Here is a 21,682-nt window from a genome sequence, read left to right as displayed (position 1 = left end):
ATATGACAATAAAAATAAATTTAATCCATGTACGTTAACCCAGGTAAGTGAATTTTCAGCCTCACAAAAGCATGGTGTACATTTTCACATCACGCACAAACTTGGCCACATAAAAACTGGGGCATCCTAGGGGCATGCATATGATGTACACACTAGATCTAGATTCAGTAAATCGTGCCAAAAAAATCAGCGCAGAAAGAGTTATGCACTGAGTGCTATTCTATAAAGGGTATCCACATTTTCTAGAATAGTTGCCTAATCCGTGCCTAACTTAAGGTGCCTGTGCTGAAACCAGGGTGGGCAGAAGAACTCCGCCCTGTCCCACGAGTGATTTAGTCTTCCCTCTCTTGCCTGCATACCATATGGTCTCTCAAACATCCCCCCTCCTCCGCATACCTTTTAAATAGCAGATTTTCACCGGCAACAAGCAGCAACTAATACACACTGCTCATGTTGGCCCCACAGACTTCCCTCTGATGTATTTCCACATAGACGGGAATACATCAGAGGGAAGGCTGTGGGGTCAGTGTGAACAGTATGTACCAGTCGCTGCTTGCTGCAGGTGAAGATCTACTATTTACAAGGTATGCAGGAGGGACAGTTGTTGGGAGTTTTTGGCTGGTGGGGCTTGGTCTCCCTGTCAGCCACATCATACATATGCTGCTACTGGGTGGGCCTGAACCCAAACTGGGTGGGCCTGGGCCCACCAGGGCCCACCCTTGGCTACGCCATTGGCTGAAACTAGGTGTATATACAGTAATACCTCGGTTTTCGTTGATTTTTCCGCGAACAATTTATCTCGGATTTCGTCGGTTGCCTCGGATTTCGTCGGCGTGCCCATGTGACCTCGCTGCTAATTTTGCGAAAGCAAAGGGCGACCCACGCATTCTCCTGCTCAGTGTGGCGTTGTTTCTCATTGTGTGAGCATCACCCCGCGCGTCTAGCCAAACAATTCCATTGCTTTCCAGTGCTGATTCATATGGAAATAATTACCTCGGTTTTCATCAGTTTCAGATTTCGCCGATTGTTTTCGGACGGATTATCGACGAAAACCGAGGTATCACTGTACCAGCACCTAAATTAGGCATGGATCTGACATATCCTATAAAAATGCATGCAACTCATAGGAACACCCCATAAACACGCCCCCTTGAAATTACGCGCTAAGGGGTCCTTTTACTATGGTGTGCCAAAAAAATGGGCTGCGCTAGTGTAGGCGCGTGTTTCGGGCGTGCACAGTTCCATTTTTCAGTGTGCCTGTAAAAAAAGGCCTTTTTAATAATTTTGGCTGAAAATGGACATGTGGCAAAATAAAAATTGGCGCGCATCCATGTTGGGTCTGAGACCTTACCACCAGCCATTGACTTAGAAGTAAGATCTCACGCGGTAACCATGCGGTAATCATCTATGTGTGTAGAATGATGATCCCCGCCCAGTTTCTGCCACGCATAGGAAGACAAAAATTATTTTCTGGCGCGCGTAGCGGACGCACGTAAAATGCGAAATTACCACCCAAGCCTTGCGATACCCAGGCAGTAACTCCAAATTGACACACATTGGACGTACATAGGCGCCTACGTGGCTTAGTAAACGGGCCCCTAAAGGAGTTACATGCATTTTGTTATAGAATATGATGAGAATGTAACTCTCAATTAAGGCCAATTAACATCAATAGCAGCCAATTATTGGTGCTAATTGGCTCATTAATCAATTAATTTGTGCCTACAGATTGGCTATGCACGCTGATTTGCACATGTAACTTTACTCGCCATATATAGAATCTGGGGGATAGGGGGTAATTCTATAAGAAGCCACCTAGATTTTGGCGGCAAGAATGCGCATAAATGCTGCTATTTAAGTCATGTATGTGCATATGTTGACATATAGATGCATAAATGACCATTTTCTGGTTGTCAATACATGAAAATATTTTACAGGGTGTACTTTGCAGGTGGCAGCTCACATTGGCAGCGTTTGGCCAGCGTGGGTAGGGTGCACATTTACATGTGAACATTACAAGATACTATCATGTATACACGTTCTTTAACAATCTAAACCAGCTCTATGGCTCTAGAACTGGTGTAAGTGGTCATGAGTAAAATATAGGCCTATGCTATTACATTAGTATTCTAGACGCCTACTTTTCCTTATAGAAGAGGTTCTAAAAAAGTGCATTCCTGGTGCCTATAAAGAGATGCCCCTTTATGGAGCTACCCTTATATTTACACATCTTCCAAAGATCTTCCCCCGTGCTGGTAACGCACCAAACTTCATTGTTCCATTTTACGTCACTTACATGGATGCAGGGACATTTACCTGCAGAACAACCCGATTTGCAAACTCGACGTATGCAAGAACTGTGTTAGGAAAATCTCCTTGCACTGTGGTGGTCTTGTGTATTTCTTCGTAACTTTGCATTTAGCCTCCCCATTGTGGAATTCAGGGCGAAATAAAAATAGACCTTAGTGTGTTCTCTGAAAATGAGTTGCATCATCCAAAACCCTTCAGTAATTGCTCTCCAAGGGAGTGATTCTGTAACAGGGCATCTATTGAGGTGCCTCTGTAGTGCCTACTTTATACAGGAATGAAGGGCCTCCTTTCCTTTATAGAATATTAGCATAAATGAATATATATGCACACATTTTATTTGTATTTATTTGGTGCATTTGTACCCCACATTTTCCCACATAAGCAGGCGCAAAGTGGCTTACATCAAGTCAAGCGTATACAATTCAATATAGAGATGGCACAGAAACAGAATGTGACAAGAGGGGAAGGTACACGGGATGACACGGGCAAAAGACAGGGGTGAAGAGCCAACAAATGGTAGAGCTTAAACAGAGGAGTAGCCAGGGGAATAAGCCTTGGCGAATAAGAAGGTCTTTAAGGACTTCTTGAACTGCAGATGGTCGACGAGCTCCTTAAGCTGTCGTGGCAGGACATTCCAGGATTTTGTGCTGATGTAGGGGAAGGACAAAGCATAAAGAGTCTTGTATTTTACATGCCTACAGGTGGGGTAATGAAGATGGAGGTAAATGCTAAGGTGTGAGCCATAGTGCTAGTGTAAATGTTTGCCCAGAGATACACGTGTAAGGTATAGTAGTCTATGGGTCGTGCATGTAAGTTTGTATCCAGGACATGCATTCGCCCACCTGTAAAATACATACTATGCAAGATATATGCATATTTACAGAATAGCTCTTAGAATGATTGTTGGCATTTACATGCATGTGCACACGTAAGTGTATATATGTTGATATTCTAATTATTTACATGCTTAATTGGCAAATATTAGCACCTTCTTTATAGAATTACCCCATATATAGTCTTCTAAAATTGCCATGGAAGTTTCTTAAAATCTATACAAATACACAAAATTACATGGAACTTGTGTGGATACTGTGATATAGAATGTCTTTGGGGATCTACCGGATAGTGTAAATCTCTGTACAATGTGTATAGAAATAGAAATATAAGCTGCAAGAGATTATTAAAAAATCTATACAAAGTCCATAGCAATCTACCAAATAAAGTTTTGTAGAAACTACTGAAATCTAGAAGCCCTGTAGAAAAACTACAAAGTTCTTCACCATTCCTTTGACTAGACGAACTGTCAATATTTGAAGTAATTTCAAAGAGTATGTTCGTAGGACTGTTTGGATTCATACCTTACTAATCTGTTGTTGTATAAAAAGCTACTGTGCCCCTACATCTAATAATAAGCTACGAACACATAGAAGATACTATTACCTATGTCTATGTACAACGAAGTCTGAAGTTCTCGAATTATTTCTAATTTAAATGACTGCTAACACATTCTGGAAGGCCCCAATACTCTTCAGTTACCAATAGTTTCCAAAATCATTGTTACTTCAACCAAAGCACAATGGAGATAGAGCAAGACATCGTAAGCAATCCAGTTGTTCAGAACAAGATGTGTAAACATTTTTGGTCGAAGACCAACTGGAGAGGCCATTGTATCTCTTTCCCACTATATATATGATCCATAACTTGAGAAATATGATTACTTGCTTTAGGGGCATGACTTAAGGGTAGCAGTTACTCTAATAATAGCTTTATGATAACCATCATGCTATGTCATGTCAAGCCACTACTCTAAGGTATGGCATTATATAGCATAATGTGCTACAGTTCAAAGATGACTTTCCTTATTGATCTTCTTAGTATGGGATATTTCAAAAGAGCACTCACTGTACCTCCTCTTGTCTTCTGCATAGGTTTCCAGGGTTATAAAAACATACTCGGTGCCTCAGTTCATGGGGGAATGCACACAGAGCAGAGTAACAAAAGGCATATGCATATTTCTAAAGTAAATGCATTAAGGCTATGCAACCAAGTACGACAGAGATCATAGAGTGGAGCCAGACTTTGTCTTCCTCCATCGTCTTCTGCTTCTTTGGTTATTTCACTCCTAAGAAGAAAGTCTTTGTCCCTTGGTGGCAGCAAATGGCTCTTGTAGGCGATCTTTAGATCCTCTCTTTGTGCTTCACATTTGATAACTTGACGTTTTCTTGCTCGGTTGACTGTGGTGGAGGTTCAAAGTGAAACCCAACCATGAGCTGGTAAACCAAAATGCCGGCCACTGCACCAAGTAATGGTGAAACGATTGGCACCCACCACCACTGGTCTCCAGCGCTAAAATAAAAAGGGATGGCAAAACAAAGAGATGAAATAGGATGGAAGAGCTATGAATAAAGTCATACCTTTGTTTCTGTGGAAAAAAATTCTATGGTGCACATTATTTTATTTTTGTTACATTTGTACCCTGCGCTTTCTCACTCATGGCGGGCTCAATGCGGCTTACATGGGGCAATGGAGGGTTAGGTGACTTGCCTAGAGTCACAAGGAGCTGCCTGTGCCTGAAGTGCGAATCAAACTCAGTTCCTCAGGACCAAAGTCCACCACCCTAACCACTAGGCCACTCCTCCACTGTTGCTACTATTTGAGATTCTACATAGCATGTTGCTATTCCACTAGACGTCAGCCCTTCCAGATCAGCAATGTGGCCGCACAGGCTTCTGCTTCTGTGAGTCTGACATCCTGCACGTACGTGCAGGACGTCAGACTCACAGAAACAGAAGCCTGCACAGCCTTCTACATGGAATGTTGCTAGTGGAATAGCAACATTCCATGTAGAATCTCCAATAGTAGCAACATTCCATGTAGTTTCTCCAATAGTATCTACTTTATTTTTGTTACATTTGTACCCTGCGCTTTCCCACTCATGGCAGGCTCAATGCAGCTTCCATGGGGCAATGGAGGGTTAAGTGACTTGCCCAGAGTCACAAGGAGCTGCCTGTGCCTGAAGTGGGAATCGAACTCAGTTCCTCAGGACCAAAGTCCACCACCCTAACCACTAGGCCACTCCTCCACTTGCGTTTGCAAGTTTAGTTCATTCTATCTTGTTAACACATACAAACTCAGAATCTTTGTTTGAGAATCAGAAGTCAAACTTTTAAAAGAAAGTACCTTTTACATTTAGCAAAATTGATTTTGGTCTACCATGCAGAAATGAAAAATCAAATGATCTGGTTAACTCCATGTTATTGTAAGACCATAATTCCAGAGATATGCTATTACATGTAAATTTCAAGTTCTCTGAAGCATTGTGAAGCATCATTCAACACAGTGGTGTAGCTATGGGTGGACCTGGGTGGGCACAGGCCCACCCAATCTTGGCTCTGGCCCACCCAGCTGCAGCGCCACACTGCTCTCTTCCCACCTCTCCTCCGCGGCATCCCAGCATCTGCACTCTGGCCTTTGAACCCCTTCCCTACCCAGTGTCGGTACAGGTGTCCTCAGCACCTGCAGCAATTCATTCTCACTGCTTACGCCGGCCCCGCAGGCTTCCATCTGCCACGTTCCGCCAGACAGGAAACAGGCAATGACATCAGCGAGGGCGGGTCATAGAAACATAGAAACATGACGGCAGATAAAGGCCATATGACCCATCCAGTCTGCCCATCCGCTGTAACCCCTAATTCTTCCTGTTCCTAAGCGATCCCACCAGTGACGTAGCCAGAATGTAATTTTTGTGTGGGCAAGTGGGTAGGTTCGGTGGGCATGCATTTCTTCTTCCCTTCTCTACCCCCCCCCCCCCCATGAACTTTAAAAGTTAAATACTATAAATTTGAACCCCTCCCCACCCCACCCCGACATCCCATCTGAGCCCCCCTGCATGACCCAGTCCCCACCTGCCTACCAGCTCCACGATCGACGAGCAGACGACCCTCGTCTTCCATCCGGCATCGAGTCTTAAAAAAAAAAAAAAAAAAGCCCGGAGAAACGCCTTGCGTCTGCTGTGCACTGCTGTAAAGCAAGCAGCAAATCGTCTCGTCGGTCCTTCCTTCACTGTGTCCCGCCCTCTGATGTAACTTCCTATTTCCGCAAGGGCGGGCACAGTGAAGGAAGGACCGACGAGACGATTTGCTGCTTGCTTTACAGCAGTGCACAGCAGACGCGAGGCATTTCTCCGGGCTTTTTTTTTTTTTTTTAAGACTCGATGCCGGATGGAAGACGAGGGTCGTCTGCTCGTCGATCGTGGAGCTGGTAGGTAGGTGGGGACTGCAGCGCCAGCAGAGCACCCCCCTCCCCACCTGCTGACACCCAGGGCTGGGCGGGCCTGGAGGGAAACTGGCTGGGCCTGGGCCCGTCCAGGCCCACCCGTGGCTACGCCCCTGGATCCCACATGCTTATCCCATGCCTTTTTAAATTCTGGAACAGTCCTCGACTCCACCACCTCCACCGGGAGGCCATTCCACGCCTCCACCACCCTTTCTGTGAAATAATACTTCCTTAGGTTACTCCTAAGCCTGTTCCCATTATGACATCACAATATGAGCTCTGGTTACCAGAGACTGAAACACACTAAGGGGGGAAAGTAAGGCAATAATAGGACAATTGAGCCATTGTGACATCACTGATGAGGTTGGCTCTTAGGCATTGGTGGAATAGAAACATAGAAACATGACGGCAGATAAAGGCCATATGACCCATCCAGTCTGCCCATCCTCTGTAACCCCTAATTCTTCCTGTTCCTAAGCAATCCCACATGCCTATCCCATGCCTTTTAAAATTCTGGAACAGTCCTCGACTCCACCACCTCCACCGGGAGGCCACTGCTCGCCTCCACCACCCTTTCTGTGAATACTTCTTTAGGTTACTCCTAAGCCTATTCCCTCTTAACTTTGTCATATGCCCCCTCATTCCAGAGCTCTCCTTCATTTGAAGGCATCCCTGAAGAAGCCTGAGGGTGAAACGGGCCCCGTTGGGAACAGGTAAGTGCACCGCATGCTGCATATGCATTTTCTATTCTTATCATCATATGTTAGTTTTGAGTTATTGGTGGAATTAAGAATAAAGAATTAAGAATAAAGTTTTGAAAGGGTTTTTTGGCCAATGATAGATTGAGGTCCAGTGGAAACGGCTCCGAATGAGCTCTAATTATCAACTGAGTACTCCACAGACCGGTCCGATAGGGTGCTGTATTACTACGGACTTCTGAGGCCTTTTCCTTTTTATGATAAAATTACATTAAAAAAATAAAAAAGAAGTTTGGTATCAGTTGTCTTATCCACTTGTGGTTAGAGTTTTTTTTTGGCTAATATATTCAACAATAAACACCAAAAATTGTAAAAGAAACAAGAAAGAAAAAGGACTGAAAATGTTACTGATTGCTGCAAGATTCAACATACTGAAAGACAGCACAATGCTCTTTTTATGGCTTTGTTCTGATTTATTTTCCCATCCAGTGGCGTACCAAGGGGGGAGCGGTGGGGGCGGTCCGCCCCGGGTGCACGCCGCTGGGGGGGGTGCCGTGCGCCTGTCAGCACTTCGTTTTCATGCTCCCTCTACCCCGGAACAGGTTACTTCCTGTTCTGGGACAGAGGGAGCATGGAAACGAAGAGCCGACAGGCGCAAGCACCCCCCCCCCCAGCGGCGTGCACCCGGGAGGGTTCTTTCGCCGGAGGGTCGCGCTGCACCCAGGGGGTTATTTCGCAGGGGGGGGGGTCACGCTGTTCCGGGGGGGTGCTGCACCCAGGGGGTGGGGCGCATCGGTGATCCGCCCCGGGTGTCAGCGCCCCTAGGAACGCCACTGTTCCCATCTGAAGCCCTTGGGTAGCCTCTGCTGTCCCACCTTTTCCCAGACGGACTACCCTAAAGTACAGGTCACACTGGAAAGGTTCTGAAGGTTCCTACATAAATACATAAGAATGGCCATACTGGGACAGACCGAAAGTCCATCAAGACCAGCATCCTGTTTCCAGCAGTGGCCAATCCAGGTCACAAGTACCTGGCAAGATCCCAAAACAGTACAATACATTTTAAGTTGCTTATTGTAGAAATAAGCAGTGGATTTTCCCCAAGTCCATTTTAATAAGGGTCTATGGACTTTTCCTTTAGGAAGCCACCCAAACCTTTTAAAACCCCGCTAAGCTAACTGCTTTTCCTACATTCTACGGCAACAGATTCCAGAGTTTAATTACACGTTCAGTAAATATTTGCTCCGATTTGTTTTAAATTTACTACTTTCTAGCTTCATTGCGGGCCCCCTAGTCGTAGTATTTTTGGAAAGCGTAAACAAGTGATTCACTTCTACCCGTTCCACTCCACTCATTATTTTATAGACTTCTATCTTATCTCCCGTCTTTTCTCCAAGTTGACATTTCTCACTCATACACACAAGGAGTGGCACGGGCTGCACATACCGCAGCAGGACATGTTTATCCACTCCTACCCTAGCTGAGATAATATTTAACCATCGCTCTGACCTCACGTGCAACTTCCTCCCCTATAGGTCACTCTTAGTGCTACTGGTAGGCCTATCAGGGTTAACTACACACTATAGTGAGGTGAGAACTGAAAAAGTACCTACTATTATTCAAATATAAAGTTCTCAAACAAACAAAAATCTGTCAGTTTCTTAGCAATTCTTTGCTTTTTGCTCCGTAGCTTTAGTAATTTTTTTTTTTTGTATTTAGAACTTTGTCACTAACCCCTGATGCAGTTGGACGAAACGGTGGTCAACGATGGTTTCTGGCATACAGACAGGGCCGCCGAGAGGGGGGGACAGGGGGGACAAAATGCGCCGCCGCTGCAGTCCGGGCCTGCCCGCCCTCCGTCGCTCCCTGATACTGACATTAAGCGCTCGAAAGCGCAGCAAGCAGACCACTCCTTCCTTCCGTGTCCCGCCCTCACCTGACGTAACTTCCGCGAGGGCGGGACACGGAAGGAAGGAGAGGTCTGCCGCTGCTTGCTGTGCTTTCGAAGGAGACGATGAGGCGCTTAAGGTCAGTGGCGTGCAGAGGACCCGGGGGTAGAGAGAGGGCCCGGCCCGGTGGCGGGTGGAGGGGGGCCCGGCGACCTCGGGTGGGGGGGGGGGGCCCGGGAGGTGGCCTTGTCCCGGGCCTGGCCCAGTCTCTCGGCGGCTCTGCATACAGACAGCTCGGATACTATACTTCTGGAATGGAGATTAAATGGAGGCGATCCAAGTAATTTTAAGCGAAGTAGAAGGTTTAAAGAATTACTCTATATCAAGGACTGCTAATAATTTGATAGCAGGTTTATAGACAGTAGAAGGTTTTTTTATGCCGACGATGAACTGTTGAGCCATGATATGGTATATTAGCTTCAAAGGGCGATATCCCTGGAGCTCTTTGAGGCTTTTTCCTTCCCTATCAATTTATACACCAAGTCAGTAGTAGCAGGGGTGTAGCCAGACACCCAATTTTGGGTGGGCCTGGGTCCAAGATGGGTGGGCAGAAGAACTCCGCCTTGTCCCACAAGTGATTTGGTCTCTCCCTCACTCGCCTGCATGCCATATGGTCTCTCAAACATCCCCCCATCCCCTGCATACCTTTTAAATAGCAGCTTTTCACCGGCAGCGAGCAGCAACTAATACACACTGCTCAAGTTGACCCCACAGCCTTCCCTCTGATGCAACTTCCTGTTTCTGCATAGGCGGAAATATATCAGAGGGAAGGCTGTGGGGCTGGTTTGAGCAGTATATATCAGTCGCTACTCACGGCAGGCGAAGATCTGCTATTTACAAGGTATGCAGGAGGAATAGTTGTTGGGAGTTTTCGGCTGGTGAGGCTTGGGGATCCTTGCCATCATAGGTGTGCTGCTACTGGGTGGGCCTGAGCCCAAAATGGATGGGCCTGGGCCCACCCTTGGCTACGCCACTGAGTAGTAGGCCTATAAGAGTTGCCACTTACCTCCTCCCCTTAACATCCCAACCCGAGCCTCCAGCCGGCCAAACACAGTTGGTTCATGGCGCAGTCTAAACCATAGGCCTGTGCTATGCTACAAACTTTTAATGGAATGATGCAAACTTGCCTTGAATTCTTTCATATGGTAAAGTTAGAGATGTTTAGAAACCACAAATTTTACTTGACAAACTGAATGAAAGGCGTATGTTGAGTTCTAGATGTATTATACTTGACAGCAAAATGTTGAAAAGGGATTACAACATCCCTCAAACATAAAATATGATAACATCAGACATGAATCTGCCTTGACATGAACACACCTTTCTTATGCTAGTTCAAAGAGCCCTGAGAAAAAAAAAAATCCAGTCTGTTGGGTCTGCTTATTAGCTTCTAATTGGTTTGTTGCTTTCTGTCCATAAAACTTCAGGGACTTCTGTTTGGAGATGCCCTAATTTCTAACATGTTGAGGCAGAAATCCATGCTGAATAAGATCTGCCCAAGGCCTATTCACCAGCTTTCACTCCCTGACAGGCCTAGCTCTTCAGCTTTAGATTTTTGTTTCATCCCAGCAAATCCTAGGTGAGGATGAACAACACACGTCCCCATTCTATAAACACACATGGACAAGGGGGTTTCAGGACATGAGAAACCAATATTGGCCAAAAGACCCAATACAGATTTCTCAGAGATACTTCCTAGGCAGGGCCGTGCCAACACGGTAAGCGACGTAAGCACGGCAGGAGGGCGCCGTCCTCTTGGGGGCGCCCCGCCGCGCCATGCTTACCTCGCCCTCCCGCGGCCCAACTGCCCGCCCTCTTCTCCCCCCCAACAAGATCCCTTTGAAATTTACCTCCGTCCGGCAGCGTCAGTGAAGGAGGCGGCGCTCTCGACGTCTCTACTAGTCTTCCCTTCGCTCAGTGTTCCGCCTTCTTCTGACGTCAAGGAAATGACGTCAGAAGAAGGCGGGACATTGAGCGGAGGGAAGAATAGCAGAGACGTCGGGAGCACCGCCTCATTCACTGACGCTGTGGCGCGCCTTCGCTGCCGGACAGAGGTAAATTAAAAGGGATCTTGGTGGGGGGGGGGGGGAGAAGAGGGCGGGCAGTTGGGACATGGGAGCGGGAGGGCAGCGATCATTTTCACGGGGGGGAGGGGGCGCGCCAACTGTTCGTCTGCGGGGGGGGGGGGCGCCAACTGATCTCCTGCAGGGGGGCACCACAGACCCTTGGCACGGCCCTGTTCCTAGGTGCTGCAATCACTTCATAAAAATGAACCTTTCTGACTGCTTGATTTTACATGTACAGTTACAAATGTACATGCAGTTGCAGGTATCTTTTGCTGGTTGTTAGAACAGTTGAGTGATGCTGTTTTAAGAAACAGAAAGGTTTACTGTGAGGTAGAGATTGTCATCGGGACGGGGACCCACGGTAACTGCGGGGATGGGGATGGGGGACAAACTTTGTCCCTGTGCCATTTTCTACTTTGAAACCTGTTAACGAACTGGACTGTTAATTATGTTTGAGTGATGCCTACAACGATATTTTGATTTTTTGGGGGGAAAAACAAGCAAACATGCTGGCCACAACTAGCAAAATTTGGAACCTGTACATCCTGCTACCAGCACATCTTCTAAGAAGACATCTTCTATTGCAGGAAGGACTGTGGAAGACAGGAGAGCTAGACTGAATCCTGAGATTGTTGATGACTTCCTATTCATCCATAGATTAAAAAATCATAACAGTGCTTCATAGGGCATATTTCTCCCCGCTAGGGCATACAGAACGGGTTGCATTTTGTACCCCTGGACAATTTAACAGGGTGGATTAGGATTCCTTGGGGTAGTAGAAACCAGCTATTGTTGGGGTTGGAAGGGTAGGGGGTGGTGGTGGGGAGAAGGGTTGTTATAGCTGCTCATTGTTATTATTGTTTTCTACTTGTAATTTATACACAACGGTTGCACAGCATAGGGTTCGATGTTATACTTTAATAAAAAGATTTAAATATAAAATCATAAGTTTTTGAGGCTTTTGCAGATGAGGTCAGAACCCACAGTGACAGGGTTTTTTATTTTTGTTACATTTGTACCCCGCGCTTTCCCACTCATGGCAGGCTCAATGTGGCAATGGAGGGTTAAGTGACTTGCCCAGTCACAAGGAGCTGCCTGTGCCTGAAGTGGGAAGTGAACTCAGTTCCTCAGGACCAGAGTCCACCACCCTAACCACTAGACCACTCCTCCACTGTTGCTACTATTGGAGATTCTACATGGAATGTTGCTATTCCACTAGCAACATTCCATGTAGAAGTCGGCCCTTGCAGATCACCAATGTGGCCGCGCAGGCTTCTGCTTCTGTGAGTCTGATGTCCTGCACGTATGTGCAGGACGTCAGACTCACAGAAACAGAAGCCTGTGCAGCCTTCTACTTGGAATGTTGCTAGTGGAATAGCAACATTCCATGTAGAATCTCCAATAGTATCTATTTTATTTTTGTTACATTTGTACCCTGCGCTTTCCCACTCATGGCAGGCTCAATGTGGCAATGGAGGGTTAAGTGACTTGCCCAGTCACAAGGAGCTGCCTGTGCCTGAAGTGGGAATCGAACTCAGTTCCTCAGTTCCCTAGGACCAAAGTCCACCACCCTAACCACTAGGCCACTCCTCCACTCGGGTGGAAATGGAGACTGGGGTTGCGGGGACAGGGTGGGGACGGAGACAGAACCCACGGGGATGGGGCGGGGATGGGGACAAACTTTGTCCCCGTGTCATTCTCTAGTGTGAGAGCAATTCTCTAATGATCTACATTTACATGCCCCTTGCGCACATTAATAACATCCTTCTCCTCCAATTCGACATGTCTAGTGCATTCGACATGGTAAACCTTAATAAGATTACTAGATAAGTTCGGGATTGGTGGAAACATACTTAACTGGATCAAGGGCTTCCTAACCACAAGAACATATCAAGTAAAATCAAATTCAAACATATCATCACCGTGGAAAGCAGACTGCGGAGTACCACAAGGATCACCGCTGTCACCGATGCTAATCAACGTAGTGATGACCCCACTTGCCAAGTCCTTATCCAACCATGGCCTTAACCCTTTCATATATGCACACGATGTCACAATATGCATTCCTTACAAAAACCAAACTGACAGAAATCACCAACGAAATCAAGCTTGGCCTGAACATCATAAGTACATACATAAGTAATGCCACACTGGGAAAAGACCAAGGGTCCATCGAGCCCAGCATCCTGTCCACGACAACGGCCAATCCAGGCCAAGGGCACCTGGCAAGCTTCCCAAACGTAGAAACATTCTATACATGTTATTCCTGGAATTGTGGATTTTTTCCCAAGTCCATTTAGTAGTGGTTTATGGACTTGTCCTTTAGTAAACCGTCTAACCTCTTTTTAAACTCTGCCAAGCTAACCGCCTTCACCACGTTCTCCGGCAACGAATTTCAGAGATTAATTATGCGTTGGGTGAAGAAACATTTTCTCTGATTTGTTTTAAATTTACTACACCGTAGTTTCATCGCAGAGCCCGTGGGGAAAGAGTGGGGATGGGGTCAGAGCCCATGGGGAAGGGGAGGGGATAGTGACAGAGCCAGCAGAGATGGGACAGGGATGGGGACAGAGCCCACAGGGGTGGGGTAGAGATGTGGACAGAGCCCACAGGGATAGGGAAGGGAAGGAGACAGTGCCTGTGGGGAAGCAGGGATGGGTACAGAGCCCATGGAGAATGGGCGAGGATGGTGATAGAGCCCATAGGGATGGACCAGGGATGGAGACAGAGCCTACAGGAATGGGGCAGGGACAGACATGACCTGCTGGGAAGGGGCGGGGACAGAGTCAGAGCCTGCGGGGACAGGGCGGGGATGGGACAGAGCCTGTGGGGAAAGGGTGGGGTTGGGGACAGAGCCCATGGTGACAGGGCGGGGATGGGGTCAGAGCCCGAAGGGATGGGGCGGGGACAAGGACAGAGTCTGCAGGGATGGAGAGGGGATGAGGATGAGGACAGAACCCGCAGGGATGGGATGGGGACAGGGACAAACTTTGTCCCCATGTCATTCTCTATCACACGCTTCCCTGCTGCATTTACACAAATGATTTACGCTAAGTCTATGACTGATGTAATTGCAGGCGAGTAAACGTACAATGTGTCAAGATCATGTTATGTTAGTATTCTATAACACAATCTGAGTGACCAGATGTCATGATATAATAGGCTTTCACCACACAGTTGTACTGGGCCATACAAGTTAAGCACCCTGTTATAAAATGACACTCTGAAAGTCATTTAAGGGCCTGAGGAGTTTTGGTTACCCCTTTATTATGGTGCCAGTCTGCTTGCACATTCGCTGATTAAGAAATAGAGATGCCAGAATAACCTGCAAATGCAGTGCTGCTATTTCAGGGAGTTTGCATGATGAATTTAAACATTTTCTCTAATGTGGAGCCAAGGCCTTGGGGAGCTGTATGGAAAGCAGACAGTCAGGTAAAGTAAAGAACACATGATCCCCCTGTTGGACCTGGATTGTTCTCAGGAGCTAAGATAAATAGTTCCATCCTGTTCAGCTGGATCTTCTGACTACAGGTCAAACGTTCAGCTCACAAGCTCCCAGTCCTTCAGTTCATACAGTGGAGGAGTGGCCTAGTGGTTAGGGTGGTGGACTTTGGTCCTGAGGAACTGAGTTTGATTCCCGGCACAGGCAGCTCCTTGTGACTCTGGGCAAGTCACTTAACCCTCCATTGCCCACTGCATTGAGCCTGCCATGAGTGGGAAAGCGCAGGGTACAAATGTAACAAAAATAAAATAGATACTATTGGAGATTCTACATGGAATGTTGCTATTCCACTAGCAACATTCCATGTAGAAGGCTGCGCAGGCTTCTGTGAGTCTGACATCCTGCACATATGTGCAGGACGTCAGACTCACAGAAGCAGAAGCCTGTGCGGCCACATTGGTGATCTGCAAGGGCCGCTGACTTCAAATAGTAGCAACAGTGGAGGAGTGGCCTAGTGGTTAGGGTGGTGGACTTTGGTCCTGAGGAACTGAGTTTGATTCCTGGCACAGGCAGCTCCTTGTGACTCTGGGCAAGTCACTTAACCCTCCATTGCCCACTGCATTGAGCCTGCCATGAGTGGGAAAGCGCGGGGTACAAATGTAACAAAAATAAATAAATCTATATATGAAGACTGAGGCAGTGTGACTGTGGGCAAATCTCTTTATTCCCCCTCCCCAAATAGTTCTTCACCCCTTCAGCAGCTTCATACACCTGAGCGGTGCCCCCTCCATAGCATTAAACTAAGAAGGCCTTGTTTGGAGAACAGAATATTATATAAATACAAATTAATGCCATTGTGACTTGGTTGGTACTGTAGACATACCTGAAAACCTCAGTGCCCCAACCAGCAATGGCTGTGAAAAGACGAGGTCCGAAGTCCCTCGCAGGGTTAACAGCATAGCCGGAGTTGAAGCCCATGGAGAGTCCGATGACCAAGACGACAAACCCAACGGTGAAAGCCTCAAGGCCCCTTGGGACGGGATTATTGTATGGATCTATGATAGCCAGGACACAGACCACCAGGGCCGCCGTACCAATGAACTGGAGGAAAGAGAGGCAGAGGAGGCGAATTAGACAGTACCGTTGAAAATGAGAACAGGAACTTGGAAAATCTAATAATTCCTGAACAAAGGTTATATTGAAGCATCAAAAGGATGGGGGCCTCTGCTGTCAGGAAGGGTACACAAGGTTACAGACTGAGGCATTCAGTTTATCGAAACCTTAGGAAGACAGGTTGAAGGATGTTATAAAAAAATGTTGCGTGTAGGACTCTCTTTACTGAAAGATGCCTCAACCGCCTACAAGGTCAACTAGATTAAGGCATTGAGAAGACAGGTTCCACTGAATACGTACTTGTTTTGTCTTAACTGATCTTTTCATTTTTATGCACAGATTCTACCCAGCTCTGTTCACACATCTACTAATAGTAAGAAAAAGCCTCTTTCAAACTAAAAGAAAGTATTGAGATCAGTTTCAGGGCATGAATCCATGGCATCCAGGAAATACGGGGCAGAGGTGCCACTGGAGTAGGGGGCTAGTCTAATGCTCTAAAATAGCGCTGGAACAGCGCGGGGCGCTATTAGACCTATGATCAGAGATAATGCATGCAAATTTAAGCAGCGCAATTATCTCTGCTGATGGGGTAGAAGTGCGGGAGAATTGTGCCTGAGCATGCGCTCAGCACAATCCTCCCGCACTTGTTTGACAGGTCTGGGCTGGAGACCAATGAAAAGAGAAGGACGCCCATCTTTAAATCGGAAGATGGACGTCCTCAACTGCCCTGTTGCAGGGACGGCCAGATTTCAAGGGGGTGTCGGAGGTATAGCGATGGGGCAGTTAAGGACATCCGAAATTGGATGTTTCTATGAGAAAGATGTCTTTCTCATAGAAACATCCAATTTTGGACGTCCTTAACTGCCCATTTCAGAACCGTCGAAAATTTGGACATCCTCAACTGCCCCGTCCCAGAAACGTCCAAATTTTGAACGTCCTCAACTGCCTTCGCTGGCAGGTTTGCTGTAGGGGGGAATGGGGACAGGGCTCACCCTTCTTCCCCAATGATCTGCAAACCCTAATGCCACCTCGGAGCTGGCATAGGGTTTGTCGCAGCCAGCAACCCAATCTTTGGCGCGCTGGTCGCTGATCATTGGGGATGAATGCGTTAAGCGCTGATTAGCATGCATTTGCAAGCTACTTGCGCTAAGAGCCCTGTTTAGCATGCATTTGCATGCTACTTGCGCTAAGAGCCCTTGAGCGTGTTGTTTCACGCGCTTGAGGGCTCTGATCATGGGGAGGTAGCAAACGCCGGCGCTAGTATGGCGCTAACAGCCTCTAGCGCCGGCGTTTGAGAAGCTTCATTGACAGGCAGATGATCAAAAGCAAAGTGGGAAAAATAAAGTTTGCTTTGAGGTTTTTCAAAGGAGCAGTAAAACATTAAAAATACAGTCAGGTTTTGCAAAAATGAATCTGAGGATAAAACAGAAATCTTTCACAAACGCTTTCCACAAAGTGTAAAACACAAGAGGCTATTTAAGAAACTAATCAGCTACAGAAAAACCTGATGTATGACAATCTCTCTTTTCTGTTTGCAACATTATGCCACTCTGATGCATTTTAACAAAGAGGGGGGGGACAACAGAAGGTTGTTCATCAAAGGTTGATACCTGTCCTTCCTTTTACCCAGTTGTAATAATAACATACATCATGTCTAGCACTATTCAATGGTGATATGTCCCTGTCCTAAAGAGCTTATAATCTAGGTGGGTATCTCAGGCAAAGAGAGATAATAACCTGCCCAAGGTCACATGGAGTGTTAGTGACAAAATAGGATCTGAACCCCAGTTTCCCCAGTTCTCAGCCTATTTCCCTCTACACAGTAGGGGCCCCTTTTACCAAGCTACGGTAAAACACGCCGCGCACCGAGGCCCCCTTTTACCACAGCTGGTAAAAGACAAGTCTCGCTTCCTAAAGGAAATGGCCGGGCGCCATTTCGGGAGGAGGGGGAGCCCTTACCACCACTCATTGAGGTGGTGGTAAGGGCTCCCGTGTTAACCCAGCGGTAACCAATTACCGCCGGGTACACTTCGGTGCTACAAAAATAAATAAGTTTTGGTTGCTCCGGAAATGACGGCGCGCTAGGGGTGGGAAGTACCGCCGGGCTGCTGTGGTAGCCCGGCAGTACTTCCCGTATAGCGAGCGGTAAGCCCGTGTTGTGCTTACCGCCGCTTAGTAAAAGGAGCCCTAGGTCACTTCCTCTGCTCCTGTCTCTGCCAGTGACTTTCCAACGCTAGTACGTGTCATGGCATCAAAATAAGATCATGAGACAAGGAAAATAAATTGAAGACAGTAACAGAAAGGGGCATTTTTGCTGAAATGTGGTGAGGTTTTGCACTTCCTAGATGTTAAATCAGGGGCGTAGTCAGACAACAGATTTTGGGTGGGCCTAGGCAAGAAGTGGGTGGGCACCAAGTGTTCTCCTCCCCCCACCACCACAAAAAAAATATCTCAGCTGGTGGGAAAACACTTCTTTCCACCTTGGCAGTCTGCAGCAGGCATTCGCTGAGAACTGAGTATGTGCAAGTGCCGGTATCTTGGAGAGTAGCGTTCTCGTTACCGTCAGGGGGAAGTCTTCAGGTGGCGGAACTTGGGATCCCCACCAGCTACCACTAAACATGTGCTACTGTTGGGTGGGCCTGAACCCAAAGTGGGTGGGCCCTGGCCCACCTAGGCCCACCTGTGGCTACGCCACTGTGTTAAATGTAAAGATGAACATGCAGTGAGTGGAATGGCCTGTGCACTAACTATTCAGGGCATTCCCCCAACACACTTGCCACAAAGAAAAGCTCTTTACCATGCAACATATTTTCTCAATGAGCGCTGATGCACTTACCGCCTCCTCGGATACTCAACTTGGGTTATTTCAGAATAACCCTTTTGCCGAGTTAGCACGCCTTCACTGTCATGTGGTTTCAGCTTTAGTCTTTTCATCTTCAGAAGAAGAAAGGAATTTGCTTGACTAAAGGCACCCTCCCCCATCAGCTCCCCCTGGTTCCTCCTCCATTTAAATATCCATTTTTATGACAGCTACTGTGAGGAGCTTAAGATAAAGATATGAAAATCCGGATGCCATTCATAAGCCAAGGTACTTCCCAAGCGACTCTTTGATCTTATCAGGGTTCTGTTGTGGGATGCCCTGCCCAAGATATTTCAGATTATTTTACAGGTTAGGTTGACACAATCTCCACAGGCATTGAGGCCTTAACCAACACCATCCCTTACTTCCCTCTAAATTGAGAACCACAGATCTAGTCAGTCTTGTTCATATTTCTTGTAGAGCAATCCACACTCTATGCAGCAGTGGCGTAGCTACGTGGGGCCTGGGCCCCCGTAGATTTGGCCCTGGACCCCTGCTAACGACCCTCTCGACCCCCCCCTCCCGCCGGCAACCCGCCGTCGCCTACCTTTGCTGGTGGGGGACCCCAACCCCGGCCAGCCGAGGTCCTCTTCTTCTTGTAAAAGGCTTCCTTCTATTTCTGACGTTGTACGTGCAGGACGTCAGAAACAGAAGGAAGCCTTTTGCGGGAAGAAGAGGTCCCCTGCCAGCAAAGGTTGGCGACAGCAGGTTGCCGGCGGGAGGGGGGGTCGAGAGGGTCGGCGGTGGGGGGGGCAAAGTTGGGAATGGCGGGGAGGGGGTCGGTGGCGCCGGGGAGGGGCTAAAATGTGCCCCCCTCACCTCGGGCTCTGGACCCCCCTCCCGCCAAAGTCTGGCTACGCCCCTGCTATGCAGCATGTTCCATTTAGGAAGTGGTAATTTTTCCCCTATGCAAACCACATGTGCATGGCAAGGTACTATGCACTACCTATAATGTGCAGCCTATGACCATAACCTACCCATTTTCCACCTATAACACGGCATGCAGTTAATACATGAATTCACGCATGCTGTCATGCCAGCACAGAAGGGCTTTTTTTGAGGGGGTACTTGGGGGGCAGGGGTACTGAATACCGGCACCTTTTCCATTGTCTGCTAAAATTGACCCATGGACCCCAAGGATGTGGTTAGCGTATCTGGGTTCATAATCTGCTTTTGAGACAGACATGGGGAAGCTAGTGCTTGCCCTGAGACTGGTAGCATGGAATGTTGCTACTATTTGGGTTTCTACCAGGTACTTGTGACCTGGATTGGCCACTGTTGGATAAAGGATACTGGGCTAGATGGACCATTGGTCTGACCCAGTATGGCTATTCTTATGTTTATATATTAGATTATCATCAAACTAACCTGTACAATAATCTGAAATATCTTGGGCAGATCATCCCACGACAGAACCCCAATAAGATCAAATAGTAGCTTGGGTTAACAGGGAAGTTATCTTGACTTCTGAATAGCATCTGGATTTTCATATCTGTATCATAAGCTCCATAAAGATAGATATTGAAATTGAGGAGAAACGAGGGGGATCTATTGGGGAAGGGTGCCTTCAGACAATCAAATTCACTTTTCTTCTTCTGCAGAAGAAAAAAAAGAATCAGTTTTAGCTAGATCTTACACTGAGCACTCTGGGTTTGTCAGACTTAAAAGTGTGTCAATGTCGGATTTTGTGAGAATGTAGCTCCCTGGTATCCCACCTGATCAAAGAATCCATTCATTAACGTCAAATGGTCAGTTGGGTAAGTTGCAAAGATCCCTGCCGTGCCGTTTTCTCCCAATACATACAGTCGATCATTCGCAAACATCCATATGGCATCTGCAATCCAAAAACCCACAATCCCATCAGTCCTGCACTTGCACCTTCCGTGCCATCCTTGTTTCGTATTGGCAAGAGCTCATAGGTGTTCTTAAAATGTTCTTAAAGCCAAGCATTATTCTGGCTGAGAAACAGCTACAAAGTATAGAGCAAATAACATATTTATCTGTGAGCTGGTGAATGTCATCTGAGATAACCATGGTTCTCCGTTGTATCTAGATGAGGAAAAAGCCTCAAATGCTAAGGGAAGCTCCTATGTTAGTCACCCAACTCAAGGAGCCGCCTTTCATTCATTATAGGCTAAAAACCTCTTACATGGCAAACGTGAACCTGATTACTTCGTATCTTAGTGGTTCTAAGGTGCACTTATCTCAACAGCTGTAGTCGTGTTTCATCACTGCAGCACTGAGAGAATCACAGCATTTGATATAGTCAGTTGGTACCACGGACCCTGAGGCAGACATCGAAACTCGGGCCGAAGTCGGGCAGTGGATGATGAAACACGACTACAGCTGTTGAGATAAGTGCACCTTAGAACCACTAAGATACGAAGTAATCAGGTTCAAGTTTGCCATGGAAGAGGTTTTTAGCCTATGATGAATGAAAGGCGGCTCCTTGAGTTGGGTGACTAACATAGGAGCTTTCCTTAGCATTTGAGGCTTTTTCCTCATCTAGATACAACGAAGTACACACAGCAAGTAGATATCTTTATATGTTTTATCGTATGATATTTGATGATATCCAAGCCCTGATTTGACTGTTTAGAGTTACTCTAATATAACCATGGTTCTATCATTGCCAAGTAAAATGGAAAATCTGCAGATGGGTTTAATAACAATGGTATCATTTAATAGGCATAGGTGTTATATTTAGAACAAACAATCTTGTGCAGTGCTAGAACAGAAAGCCATGAACTTAGGGAACCTGGTTAGAGTCAAAACAAGCGAAAACAGGAGTAGGGTAGGCTGACTCCAAACAACAAGGGAGACATTTCATTCGGAATACTCCAGTGGTCGTTGGAAGTATATTCTTTGACTCTTAGACTATGACATTTGCTTTCTTTTATTCTAAACCTTGAAAACAACGACATTCGCTTTCTTTTTGTATTAAACCTTGGAAACATCATTTTATTACA

General features: G+C 46.7%; 1 protein-coding gene across 1 annotated transcript in view; it reads right to left on the bottom strand.

Moving 5' to 3' along the window:
• Positions 1 to 2,650: 2,650 nt before the first annotated feature.
• Positions 2,651 to 21,682, bottom strand: part of AQP3 (aquaporin 3 (Gill blood group)) — a 62,830-nt gene continuing 43,798 nt past the window's right edge. Inside the window, exons 4-6 of the mRNA XM_030192875.1 lie at positions 20,429 to 20,547; positions 15,624 to 15,841; positions 2,651 to 4,656 (exon numbers count right to left, since the gene is read on the bottom strand). Of these exons, the coding sequence (XP_030048735.1) occupies positions 4,488 to 4,656; positions 15,624 to 15,841; positions 20,429 to 20,547 (506 nt within the window). The 3' untranslated portion in view covers positions 2,651 to 4,487. The remainder of the gene's footprint in view (positions 4,657 to 15,623; positions 15,842 to 20,428; positions 20,548 to 21,682) is intronic.

Source organism: Microcaecilia unicolor, chromosome 2 (assembly GCF_901765095.1).
Source record: "Microcaecilia unicolor chromosome 2, aMicUni1.1, whole genome shotgun sequence".
NCBI lineage: Eukaryota > Metazoa > Chordata > Amphibia > Gymnophiona > Siphonopidae > Microcaecilia > Microcaecilia unicolor.
The sequence above is the reverse complement of the archived record's forward strand: the minus strand, read 5'-3'. Positions and strand labels throughout refer to the sequence as shown.